The sequence below is a fragment of the Anticarsia gemmatalis genome, chromosome Z (assembly GCF_050436995.1).
Source record: "Anticarsia gemmatalis isolate Benzon Research Colony breed Stoneville strain chromosome Z, ilAntGemm2 primary, whole genome shotgun sequence".
Lineage (NCBI taxonomy): Eukaryota > Metazoa > Arthropoda > Insecta > Lepidoptera > Erebidae > Anticarsia > Anticarsia gemmatalis.
The window spans coordinates 4822191-4836094 of NC_134776.1; the positions used below are offsets into that span (position 1 = coordinate 4822191).

The following is a 13904-nucleotide window of genomic DNA, read 5'->3' on the forward strand; positions in this document are numbered from 1 at the left end:
ATACCGGCACCCGTGCCATTTGCCTGTCGGGGTTTTTTAGTGTAGGTATATTCCAGGAAAATTGAATTGCTGAGTCGTATAAGCCTCATCATAAACTAATTTGGGATATTAATTAATGTTAGGTGTGTACGTAATCTGCTAAATTACTAAAAGTGAAATAAATAGGAAAGCATTTATTTAAATTTCATGAAGCCATTTGCCGAAGCCTATCATGTAGCATGAAGCCTTTCAGCACTAAAACGATAACTTATTTCTTATAATTTGAGGCAATGAAACCACAAGTTCTGAAAGAAGAATGCTCATAATAACTACATAGAAATACTGGTAACGCCATCTATGTTATCCGAACGTTAACTGTAACTCTCATCCGGCCAGTTTAATTTCATCGAACCCCACAAAGTAGCTAAAAAGGTGGGGATTTTTCCATTCAGAATAATGTTCAGGAACATATAGAACGCATATAAGATCCTATCCTATAAACTCCGCTACTTTTTGTTATTAAAGTTTTAGTGTATTTTGTATCTAAAACAAGGTTGTATATTATTTAATAGTATTAAAAAGTAAACTCATTCACGTTATTAGATATTTAAGAAATAAAAAAAGCTGATAAACGGCAATATTCCACATCTTTCTGCTGCAATTTTTATTAAACTAAACGTTACGTCGTGTTATTTTCATAAAAAAAATTTAAATGGGTCACACCAGTATATAAATGTATAATCTATGGGTCACACTAACTTTATGTCACTGTCACTGATCGTAGACTGTCAACAGGATTGTCTGATCATCTGATTTTATGAACAATTTTATCGACTATGTAACAAGGTTTTTAATCATCAACAGTGAGTAACAGCAAAGTATTTAAGGTGCAATAATTTATTAAGAGTATATATTTGAGGCAATGAACGACCCAAACGCGTCGTATGGATACCAGGACAATGCGGGTATGCCGGTTACGGCGGGCGAGCCGTCGCCTGGAGGTTATCCGGTAAGGATTTATTTAGTTATGAGAATGTAGTTGTTTTGCAAATGCTGTGCGTAACGTTGAGATTGTTGGTGCAGTCGCAGTATAAGTTCTCGTCCGAGGAGATGCGTGTGTTGGGGGAGTGCAACCGTGAGAGCTTCGTGCAGCGTTCACTACCTCTCGGCACTATGGGTGGTATAACCACCTTTCTAGCTATTCAAAAAGGTCAGTCTTCTATGTTACAGGGTGATTAATGTTGCTGTTACACTCTTCGTCAACTTATGACACGGATCCACTGTCTTAAGTTCAGACCCTCAAAATTGGTCTATAAATAAATCTTTGTTTTTACATCCAAGTACATAAACTTTATGGCATAAAATCAAATCACTAACCACATGACATAACTAGAATCAATGACTAGAAAATTTGATTCTGCTTCTTTTTATCTGCCTAATCTTTAAATAAGAGTTGTGGTAGGCAAATAACAAAATCTTTTAGGCAACTATGTGATTGAGGTCATGTTGTCTACCCAAAAGCTGTACATATAAAGTGATTTGCTGCATTACAACTTGCCTAAGAAATGGGCCTTTCACAAGCTCAATACTATGTAATTTTGAATGTTATGTAAACAAAGGATATTATTATCTTGTGTCAGCAGAGTAATCAAATGCACAATTCTACCCAATACTACATTGCCTAATTGCACAGAGACTATAGTAGTACTTGCTTTTGCTAGTGATATTGTTTGTGGCATAGCATAAGCTGTATATAACTGTAGTAGTGAACATTTTCATGAGCAAGAAACAGTAACTTATAAATAATATAGCAGTTAAGAAAACTTAGACTTACCTAAGGCACGCTTGCAGGCAATGTAAGTCAGTCAAAATTGTTATTGTGTTTAAAACCAGGTCGGAGGCCAGACTAGTGTAATCTTCTTAGTGTAAATAGCCTAAGTTATGCATTTTGACTTAAAACAAGAACCTCTTTTGACCATTATTATTTAAGAATGAGACTCTCTGCTTTAATGACATTCCTCAGCATCATAAAAAAATTTGCAATATCCTCCTACAGCATGATTTAACAAGTAAAACATGCTATACCGACTCTACATAGCGGTGGACAAGGTGAAGACAATGATGACCATCTACTCCATAGGTTCCCAAAATGGGCGATAAGTGACCGCTGAAGCATTTCGTGAGGGGTGGTAGTGAGACACATACAATTTATATAAATGTCGAGTAATAGGAGGTGCTGTATTTATCTGTTCTAGAAAAGGGGGTGGTTGTCCAAAAATATTGGAAACTAATGGAAACCCATCTATCTACTCTCATTAAAGTTCAAATCATTCAACAAAATGTACTTATAGGAATTTGTATTTGTTTTCAGGCCACCTTAAGCCGAACGCACGTTTCGGGGCGGCGCCAAAAGTGACTTTGGCGGTGATGGCAGGTTACTTCATTGGCAAACTGTCCTACCAACAGGCATGTGCAGAAAAACTCATGGCATTGCCTGGCAGCTACATCGGACAGTTGCTGAGAGAGAGACGAGATGGCAAAATTGGAGGGTAAGCGATTTACTACTACCATATAGACAGAGTGGTAGACAAGAGGTTGTCCAAATGATATAAGCATGATGTAGACTACTGCCCACATATTTGTACCATAAAGAATTTACTTTAAAGTTTCCTATTTTGAGACAGTACATTCTGTAGCAGCAGTACCTGTATTGTTTGGACAACCATGGGTCTAACACCCCATTTAATATAAATAAACCTAATTGCTAAGGCAACAATGTTTTCAAAGCTTTGTATGAAAAGTATCTACCACTTGCCCTAATAGCATAGTAAAACATTGTGAAAGCTAGCATTCCTGAGTGTTCTCTAAATGACTTTTATTAGTAGAATGCCATCAAATGTATGAAAACCACTGTCAAACTAATTATATAATTGATAACATTATCATATAAACGTATATGTATACAAAGTAAAAACTTGCTCATCGTTTTTCAAGGTTTAGAGATATTATTTTATGTGTGATAGTGATTGTTATGTCTGAACTGTCCAGGGGTGGTGGAGGTGTGAAGCAGCGCCAAGGCCCGACAATGTTTGGCGCGAAGCCGAGCGACATATACTCTGACGCTGGCCCTGGGAGCTCCCTGGACCTCGACACTGACCGTCCTATCTTCTCCGAAGATAGCTATCGTCCTAACGAGTCTGAAAGTAAGATATTAATCATTAATCAATATCTATAACTCATAGGTGACTCACAGACATAATGATCTATCAACGAACAGCCTAAACCACTGGACGGATCGGGCTGAAATTTGGCATGCAGGTAGATGTTGCGACGTAGGCATCCTCTAAGAGAGGAGTTTGATCAATTCTGCCCCAAAGAAAAGAAGGGATAAAAGTTTATATGAAAATTCTGTCCTAATCCACAAACTACGTGGACGTATTCGCAGGCAAAAGCTAGTAAGTATGAATATACATATAACTCTTCCATTACTGAGTGACTGACTGACTGATGGACAACGCGCAGCCGAAACTACTGAGCGAAGAAATTCAAATTTGGTATGAAGATTCCTGATTCCTTAGGAAGTCAAGAGAAGCACTAAAGGAGGATATTCAGTTTACCTTTTTATACTACGTCAGGAGCTATAGCTGCCATGAAAAGCATAATTAAACTAGCGGTCGTAGAGAGAATTAGGTAAGTACTGCACAAATGCGCACTCTCATAAAATACACAATGGACGTGTATGACCAAATACAAGACATATGAACTAAATATTTTCAATTTCCAGATACACCACTACCGGTTCCGGACGCGCAGCCAAGACGCCCGGACTTGTCGTACGACGACTTGCGTAGAAGGAACAGGGGGGAACACGCCGAGACTAAACAGGACCCATATAGGCAAGTAACAATTTACTTAAGGCACAACTTCCTCTGACGCTGGTGTCGGTAGCTTATAACACAGAAACTGCCTACGCATAGAACACCGTGATATATGTATACGTACGCTCAGCTGGGTCAGCGTAAGACGAAATTAGGCCTTACTATTTTTACTGCAACCCGGTTTATCCGGCTACCAGAAAAGTTAGTTTAATTTCGTGTTTGATTTTAAAACATTTTGGTATTACAAATTCTAACTGTATGCTTAACAGAGATGCAATTAGTATTTGAATAACTTTAACTTTCCATGAACTAAGAAGCTTTTCTTATTGTTAGGTGGCATAGTATTGGATGAATATATTTTGTAGAGCTTCAACTGTCTTATTAATAGACGTCGTGAAAGCTCTGATTTTATGCGTATTATTATTGCGCATATACCTATAGTATTATTAGACGACTAGTTTACGTAAATTTGATGTTCACTATTTGTTCAAAATATGTATACATTCGTCCCAACGTCAAAAATCACAATCTAAGTTTATTGTTAATGTTTACATGCATGCTCGATAGATGGCGTTGGGATCGAAATAGATCGCGATATGGTTTCGTTACACGGTCAAGTATATAAACCACGTTTGTTTACAAATAAAATTGTCTCGCTCTGAGGTACTGTGTTTCAATCAAGTATCACGGGGCTCCCAAGGTATCTTGTACCGAAGTTGTACATGGTCCATGCGAGCCGGATAGCGTTTTTGGCAGAACACATAAATGTTAGTACCAAAAGTGAACAAGAGGTGGCGTTAGTGGTATGGACGTAGAAAAGCTGTGAGTTATATTGAAGTTTCTGTTGGAGTGCTGTTAAGGACATTGGACCTATTGCGTGAGTAGTGAAAATACAAGTGGACAATCTGTGAGTACAATTAATTGTTAGAAGTGATAAAATTCTGAGACTTGGAGTAATGCATGGACTTAGAAAAATATAGTGGTGACCGTCTGGGACTTAGAATAGTTTCGATAAAAACGACGAGACGGGGAACCTATGCCCGAATTTTGAACCATACAACAACATATTCAAACACTTAGAAAAAATACTCTTGACGGAACTTAGAAAAATTACTCTTGACGGAACTTAGAAAAATTACTCCTGACGGAACTTTACTATCACCACACTTTGAAAATTTACTCTTATAGAAACTTTGTACAATTGCTGTTGGCGGCACTTATAAATATAGTAGAACAAATAGAATAGAAAACACAAAATGGAAAAGGAATTTAGGAAGTTAAATGATATCAAAGGACAGATGGAGAAGGGCTTAATTAATTTCAAGAAATCACCTAAGGAACGGATTACTTACAATTATATCGAAACGCGGCTGGAGATATTGGAAGCTCAATTGAAGAATTTCTCTGCTAAGTACGAGGGAATAATTGGCGAATGTGAAAATGAAGACTTGTTAAATTATTTCCAGGAAGACATCTATGAAAGGGTTTTTGAAATTTATTTGACGTACAAAGTAGAGCTTAAGAATGCATTGTCACAATCAAAATCTGATAGTTCTAGTAAAGACAATTGTGAGGCTAAGTCCGACAGTGTTGTTAGATTACCAAAGATAGTGTTGCCCACTTTTAGTGGGAAATATACAGAGTGGTCATCATTCAGAGATTTATTTATTTCTTTAGTGCACAATAACAAAAGACTCGATGATGTACAGCGTCTTCACTATCTAAAAACACAGTTGTCGGGTGAGGCAGAGCAATTAATTAGACATGTGCCTATAACTGAATCAAATTATAAAAAATGTTGGGAATTGTTAGAACATAGGTTTAACAATAAGAAATTTATGTCTACTTGTATTTTGAAAAGGTTATTTAGCCAGCGTAACATTGTTGTGGAATCTTCAAGTGCCTTAAAGGATCTTCTTGATGTAACTAGTGATTGTTTACACGAGCTTACCAATCTCGGAATTGATGTCAGCTCTTGGGATATTATTATTATTTATATAATAAGTTTGAAGTTGGACATAGAATCTAGGAAGCAGTGGGAACTGCATGTTAGTCAATCCACCGATGATCTACCGTCTTTCAAACAGTTTCGCGAGTTTTTAGAGACGCGTTTCCGAGCCCTTGAGTTTGTAGAACCGAAAGGTAAGTTAAAAACAGTTCATCCCCCTTTTACATCAAACGCCAAGGTAATGCATAACACTATTAATGTTTCATGCCCACATTGTTCAGAAAGTCACAAATTAGCTAACTGTAAGCAGTTTGCCAAAGAGGATAGTGAAAAGCGCCGCGTTATTGTCCAATCTTTGGGCGTATGTTTTAATTGTTTGGGAAGTCATCATACTTCCAAATCATGTCGTGTTCTATCAAAATGCCGTATATGCCAGCGTAAGCATCATACGTTGTTGCATCCTAAAAGCCCCAGTGTTACTAGTGCGGTGGCCACGCCAGTAGAGCCTACCACCTCACATGAAGGTATATCAGAGACCCCAACTCAAGAGTTAAGTTCAAATATAGCAGCTCATTTTGTGAATGGACGAGTACAGGGTCAAGTCCTGTTAGCTACAGCTCTTATAAGGGTTGAGTCACAAAATGGGTCTTCTCAAATTTTGAGAGCATTGTTGGATCAAGGATCACAGGCGTCATTTATAACTGAAGCAGGTGCGCAATTACTTCGCTTGAAGAAAGTTGTATCTAGAACTACTATTACTGGAATAGGAGGTCATCATGGCGATATTGTCTCTAGACATGTAGTTAAAATGAATATACAATCGTTGCATGACCCTTCTTTTTCCTTAGAAGTGACTGCGCATGTACTTAGTTCACTGACTTCGGTTATGCCTGACACAAAGTTCCAGATTCATGATTGGCCAGAAATTCAGAACATTGGTTTAGCCGACCCAAGGTTTAATGTACCCAACAAAATTGACATTTTGTTGGGAGCAGAAACATATTGCCGAGTATTAAAGGCAGGATTAATCAAAAGTCCTTTAGGTTCTCCTATTGCCCAAGATACTCATTTAGGGTGGATTGTATCGGGGAAAGTCAGTAGAGTAGATAGTTCTTTAGTTTCCCATAATACTGTAATAGCGATGCATACTCAAGTTGAAGAGAACGAAATGTTGAAACGATTATGGGAACTTGATTCTGAACCTGCTTTGGATAGGAAACCGTTTACCCCCGAGGAACAGGCTTGCGAGAACTTTTATGCAACTACCACCAAAAGAGACATAGATGGTAGATATGTGGTTAAGCTACCTTTTCGATCAAAAGATCCGATATGTAAATACAGTCATTCTAAAAATATTGCTGTTAAAAGATTGCTAGGACTTGAAAGGAAGTTGGCTAGGGATGAGAAATTAAAACAACAGTATTCAGAAGTAATTAACGAATATTTATTGCTTGGCCATTTAGAAAAAATCAATGACGAGTCAGATAAAAATACAGATGGTGCAGTGTACTTGCCACACCACGCAGTGGTGAGACAAGATAAACTGACCACCAAGGTGAGAGTGGTGTATGACGCATCATGCAAGGGAACAAACGGAGTTTCCTTGAATGATACCTTAATGGTAGGACCCACTCTCCAAGCAGATTTGCGACACATTGTCATGAGATGGCGACAACATCCAATATGTCTCGCAGCAGATATAGAGAAAATGTATCGCCAAATCAAAGTTGCACGTCCAGACACGGATTTCCAAAGGATCGTTTGGAGAGAGGATCCTAGTAAAGAAATTGAGGACTTTCGACTTCTGACTGTGACCTTCGGCACATCATGTGCTCCTTATTTGGCGGTCAAAACATTGCACCAAGTTGCTTGCGATGAAGGTGAAATATATCCATTGGCTGCTGATAGAGTAATGACGGATTTCTATATGGATGATCTGATGACTGGCTGCCAATCTGAAACAGAAGTAATACAAATTTATAAAGAAATGAACAGTTTATTAGGGAAAGGAGGATTTAGGTTGCAGAAATGGACAAGCAATAAAATGAGTTTATTGGAAGAATTGAATGAAGCCTCGGGCAAGGATTTGGAGATAAAGATGGACAAAGTAACAAAGATTTTAGGACTTACCTGGAACAGAAATACTGATGAATTTGATTACTCTGTTAAAATGTCACCGACCGCTGCACCTGAAACAAAAAGAACGGTAATATCAGAAATATCACGGCTTTATGATCCATTGGGATGGATAGCTCCATGTATCATAACAGCCAAAGTTTTAATACAAAAATTATGGATTGCTGGCATTAGCTGGGATGATGAGTTACCATCTGGACTTCAAGAAGAATGGAGACAATACAGAACAGACCTAGATAAATTAGTTAATTTTCATATTCCTAGATGGATAGGCAAAGCGGAAAGCAATGTGGCCATAGAGCTGCATGGATTTAGCGATGCGTCGAATGTTGCATATGCCGCTGTAGTATATTGCCGAATCATTAGTTCTGATGGTGACATACACTCACATCTTATAACAGCAAAAACAAAAGTAGCTCCTATAAAGCAACTGTCTATTCCCCGCCTAGAGCTATGTGGATCTGTTTTGGTGGCAAAATTATTGATTGAAGTGGCTGAAGTCATGCATATTCCAAAGGCAAATATCCATGCCTGGACTGATTCTTCTGTTGTTTTGGCATGGTTAAGCGATCATCCGAGTCGCTGGAAAACTTACGTGGCGAATCGAACTTCAAAAATCCTTAGTTTGTTGGATAATACGCAATGGGCTCACGTCCAGTCCAAAGACAATCCAGCTGATATCGCTTCTCGTGGAGCACCATCAGAAGTTCTACTAGAGAGTGATCTTTGGAAACGAGGACCAAGTTGGTTGAGGACTGAACCAGTTGAATATACAAGGCCTAACGCTATACGTACTAAAGAGGAGAGGAAAGTTGTCAAGGTCCATACGGTTAATTTAGAATCGGATTTTGATATTACCTGGGGATCGAGGTTCTCGTCTCTTCGTAAATTGATGAGAGTAATGGCATATTGCAAAAGGTTTTTACTGTCAATAAAACGGCGCAAAGATAATATTAAAGTTACACCTTACCTATCAGTTGCTGAACTACGAGAAGCCTTAGATCATTGCATTAGGCAAAGTCAGCAGCAATGTTTCCATAATGAATATGTAGCTCTGAAAAACAATGCACAGTTAGATAAAAGGAGTCCCTTATATAAATTTAATGTTTTTATTGATAAAAGTGAAATATTGCGTGTTGGAGGTAGGCTTCGTAATTCTTCTCTATCGGATGATACTAAGCATCCAGTTATTATATCACATGATTCATGTTTAGCGAGGTTAATCGTAGCTGACGCACATGAAATGACTTTTCACGGAGGACAGCAACTGATGCTTAATTTTATACGCACTAGGTATTGGATCACCAGAGTGAAAGGTATGGTACGAGCCCATATTCGTAGTTGTATTCCCTGTATACGATATGCAGCTACCACGAAACATCAGTTGATGGGGGAGCTGCCAGTGAGTAGAGTCACCCCTAGCAAACCATTTCTTAATTCCGGTGTTGATTACGCCGGACCCATTAATATGAGAGTGTCTAAAGGTCGCGGACAGCGATCATACAAAGGTTACATCTGTCTGTTTATTTGTATGGCTACACGCGCTGTGCATATTGAGGCCGTTTCGGACTTAACTTCAGAAGGTTTCTTGGCTGCATTTAAGCGGTTCGTCGCAAGACGTGGTCATTGTCGTAACCTCTGGAGTGATAACGGCACTAATTTCGTAGGGGCTGCCAAAGAACTTCGGACACATTTTGCCCAGGAAGGCTCACTGTTTAAAGACATTGCGTCGGCTCTTGCAAGTTCTCACACTGAATGGCACTTTATTCCTCCCCACTCTCCTAACTTTGGAGGGCTCTGGGAAGCAGGGATCAAAAGTGTAAAGCACCATCTGAAGCGCGTTGTAGGCGACTCCACTCTCACATTTGAAGAGATGTGCACCGTGCTGTCTCAAATTGAGGCATGCCTAAATTCTAGACCGCTATCTCAAAGCAATAGCGATCCAGAAGATCCCACACCCTTGACTCCCGGTCATTTTTTGGTGGGTCAGCCGTTGATTGTACCACCCGATTGTAATTATGAGGACGCTACAATGAGTACCTTACGGCGCTGGCAATTAGTACAACGTATGGTGCAGAATTTCTGGCGTAGATGGCAACAAGAATACTTGACTCATTTCTTCCATAGATATAAATGGGCTTCGCGGATTCCTGATTTTAAAGTAGGGGATGTAGTTTTAGTAAAAGAAGACAACTTACCTCCAGCTAGATGGTTGTACGGTAAAGTTGTACAGCTGCACCCGGGTAAAGACAATCTGACGCGTGTTGTCACTATTCGGTGCAAAGGCACTGAGATTAAACGTCCAACTTCAAAGTTATGCTTGCTCCCTGTTACTGAGTAAATCTTATTCCGTGTTAGTTTTAGATTTATATTGCATGAATTTAAATTATACACTTGTTTTATTTGTTTTTAATCAACTTTGTTATAAATTATGCTGAACTTTACACTAGTTAAACTTTGTTTTATAGGTTTTGTTTTATGTTTTGTTTCTTATGAGTTTTTAAAGAGATAAATTTAACTCTAAGAATACACTGTGAAGGTGTGATAAATATTATGTATTATTGATGTTTGTCACAACATATCTATTTTTTGTTTATAACCATTTTGTTTTCACTTTGTAAGGAACATGCCGCAAATACACCGTCTGCTATTCTATATTGTAAATGTACCATAAACATATTAAAAAATACAGTCCATTGCTTTTGATGTTTATACAAATGCTGAGTTGTTCATGGTGGGCGGTATTAAAGGGATAATCATCCCTTTGGTGGGCGGTATGTTCAAAATATGTATACATTCGTCCCAACGTCAAAAATCACAATCTAAGTTTATTGTTAATGTTTACATGCATGCTCGATAGATGGCGTTGGGATCGAAATAGATCGCGATATGGTTTCGTTACACGGTCAAGTATATAAACCACGTTTGTTTACAAATAAAATTGTCTCGCTCTGAGGTACTGTGTTTCAATCAAGTATCACGGGGCTCCCAAGGTATCTTGTACCGAAGTTGTACATGGTGGTCCTTCGAGCCGGATTGTGGATTGTGATTTTTGACGTTGGGACGAATGTATACATATTTTGAACACTATTCATTGTCGCTTTGATTTAACTTATTAAATTACCATGTTTTCTGAATAAAAGCAATGGACAACATAGGGTTATAATTTGTCAACGGAGATAAATAGTCCCCTTGAACTCTATATATCTTAAAGTTAGCAGTTCAAACATATTGACGCGGAAATCCCTTCTAACTTTAACAAGAAGAGCTCTTATAATGATTCTGTCTGTCAATTTTGCATGTTTTCAATCCTTGATCTTTTATTTTATTTATTTTATATAGCAATTACATTCTGTGCACAGGTAATTATCTGGAGTAACTATTTGCTTGCGTCGAAACTGGTAAACAGGAGCGGAAGTAGACCAAACACCGAGAGAATGGTGTACGATATGTAAAATGATACTTATTTATTGTAAAATTCAGTAAACGACCTAGCTAACGTTTGTGGAACGGGTGACGACAAAAAATTACAGATGTCATGCTTCTTTGACACGGGTTTTGACTGCCTCCGTGGCACAGTGGTTGAGGTCGCCACGCCGCTACCATTGCGTCGGGAGGCCCTGGGTTCTCGATTCCCACACGGAACAATCATTTATGCGATCCACAAATGATTCTTTCGGGTTTAGCTGTACTTTGTGTCCGGTTTTTTTGCATGTTTGTTAAAGTCCCCGCGACACAAGTGTAACTCTTAGTGCGGGAGTTATCTCTTTTAAAATTGAAAATAGAATGTTTAACACCTTTCCGCAAAGAGCCGCTAGAGGTTTTAATTAACGTTGGTAATAATTACGCGATCCGTCACCGCGTACTTATACTAGTTTATTTAGTAGTTATTGATATAGTAGAATCGTAGTTCGTGCAAAATAATCGAGTAGTTTAAAATATTGTGCACAAACAAGTGGTTGATAGATGTACGAGTGTTAAAGCGTACTTTGTTCTGCTCTAAGTTGGCATCTTGTTCATAAATAACCGCCGTCAACCAGGATTAAGTCTGGCTCACAAGTTTCTCAGGCTACAAGTACGTATAACTATTCGCACTTGTATTATATCCCTTTAAAGTACTTTCAAAAATAGACGTTTAAAAAGTAGTTGTAGTGTTAGATTTAGATCACCAAAATTAGGTGGTAAAGAGCAAGTCTTTGGTCATTCAGGTCACTGAGTTTGAATATCTAATTTATGTATGTATGTCGTATGGTTCAACTGTGGCAAGAAATTGACAGGACTTGAAGTCTCTAAAGATTTTGCCAAGTGCATTGTAATTATAGCAACCACTATTCAGATTCACGATCCCAAAAAAGATACAGATGCTTTGGTATGATCTGTTGGTTACCTCGTTAAATGATGACATTGTCTTTGCTTGTTTCAGGACGGAGCCGATCCCGGAGGTGCAGAGAGCGCGCCCCGCGCCGATCCCATATCAACCACCCCCAACCACGAACAAATATGGTGACGTCATGGAGTAGTCAACGAGTACAGTCAACTGACATTGGGAGAATATGCTACTTTAATTCTACTTGACATGTTTACTCATATAACTTATTAAAGGAGTAATAAAATAGTCGTTAAGATGGATATAGCTACTCCCAATTTTTCTTCATAAAAAAATAAAGTAACCAATTTTTAATAAATAGTACTTAGTTTGTATGTTTCTGTTTTATTTAATGCTTACCTTGTTTCCTCTGTCTGTACTTCAAAGATAAAATAGGTATTTTTCGTTATATTTTTTTTTCCGAGTAAGTAAATTTCCTTTGAAACTAAAGGTGCGTCCCCACTATGTCGAAACGATTAATTTATCGCTGTTCCCATTATAACGATTGTTTGTCGTCAAAAAATTATGCGTATACCTCCTTAAACATATAAGCCACGGCACTTAAAAGCTACACGATTTTCTGTCGCGGAGAACGGGAACTGGGAACGCGCCCCAAGTTGTGGCCTTGCGGTATAGTTTATATTGACAACATAAATTAGCAGACAGCTCCGTGTCAGCAAGCTTCCCGCCATCAGACCGCTCGGTAGTTGACGGCTTGCTGATCCCGCGTTTAAATCGAGCGGTCGCCGAGGTGTCCGCGCGCCTACTGCTGTCGCGGCGGCGACTGCTAGACCGTTCACGAGTACTGTCAACGGTATTGTGAGGACGAGTAGACTGCTGGGCGCCAGCTAGCTGTCGCTGTGAGAACTGCTGGGCGTCTGCTAGCTGTCGCCGAGTCGACTGCAAACAGTCGCCTTGTCATAGGGCCGTGTTGGAGCAGTCGTGCTTTGACCATAAAGGTGCTCCCACACAGCAGTTATATAACGTTATACAACATTGTGTAACACGATAACAAAACAATTTTAATAACAAATGTTATAAGTTCCTAACGTTATATAACTGCTGTGGGGGAGCACCTTAAGGCTGTGTCGGTAGGCCTCCATAGCTTGCGCTTTCATATCTTTAACACTATACACAACCCTTAAATCAGAAATTTTGAGAAGTCCCTCTAAGAAGTAACTGTCAACTGTGGTCTCAACTTTTTAAACTAGTTATTTCTTAAATCCGTTATGACAAAAAGAGTGTTTTAATACTAGTCTTAATCTTTAGCTCCAAATACTTATATATTTTTTTTTAATATATCACACGAGCTTTTAATAAAGGAGATTTTATACTAATTTTCCATAGATAAATCTGTCACAGTATCTTTGAGGACGCGCGAGCATTTTTTTGTCAGGTTCAAGCACTTATGCACTTTATTTTAATAAGTTTAAAGTTGATTTTCAAGTGCGTTAATTAAATCCTTTCCGCCGCGCTCCTTTCTGTCTGCGCTGACCCCTAGGGTTACTAATTATAAAAAGAAACTATTAAATAGGTATGTTGTATTTATTTTCTTTGCCGTGATTGTTTTGCTGAACTAAATGCGGTCAATGCAATA

General features: G+C 38.6%; 1 protein-coding gene across 2 annotated transcripts; it reads left to right on the plus strand.

Moving 5' to 3' along the window:
* Positions 1 to 740: 740 nt before the first annotated feature.
* Positions 741 to 12642, plus strand: LOC142986149 (OCIA domain-containing protein 1-like). Of its 2 annotated transcripts, XM_076134436.1 has the most exons (6): positions 741 to 988; positions 1063 to 1189; positions 2351 to 2528; positions 3028 to 3182; positions 3764 to 3875; positions 12365 to 12642. In XM_076134436.1, the coding sequence occupies exons 1-6, from the start codon at positions 902 to 904 to the stop codon at positions 12459 to 12461; spliced, it is 756 nt and encodes a 251-aa protein (XP_075990551.1). In that variant the 5' UTR covers positions 741 to 901; the 3' UTR covers positions 12462 to 12642. The 2 variants fall into 2 exon arrangements, 1 of the variants encoding a protein (XP_075990551.1); XR_012960330.1 differs by lacking the exons at positions 741 to 988; positions 1063 to 1189; positions 2351 to 2528; positions 3028 to 3182; positions 3764 to 3875 and adding an exon at positions 4249 to 11383.
* The last annotated feature ends 1262 nt before the right edge of the window (positions 12643 to 13904 follow it).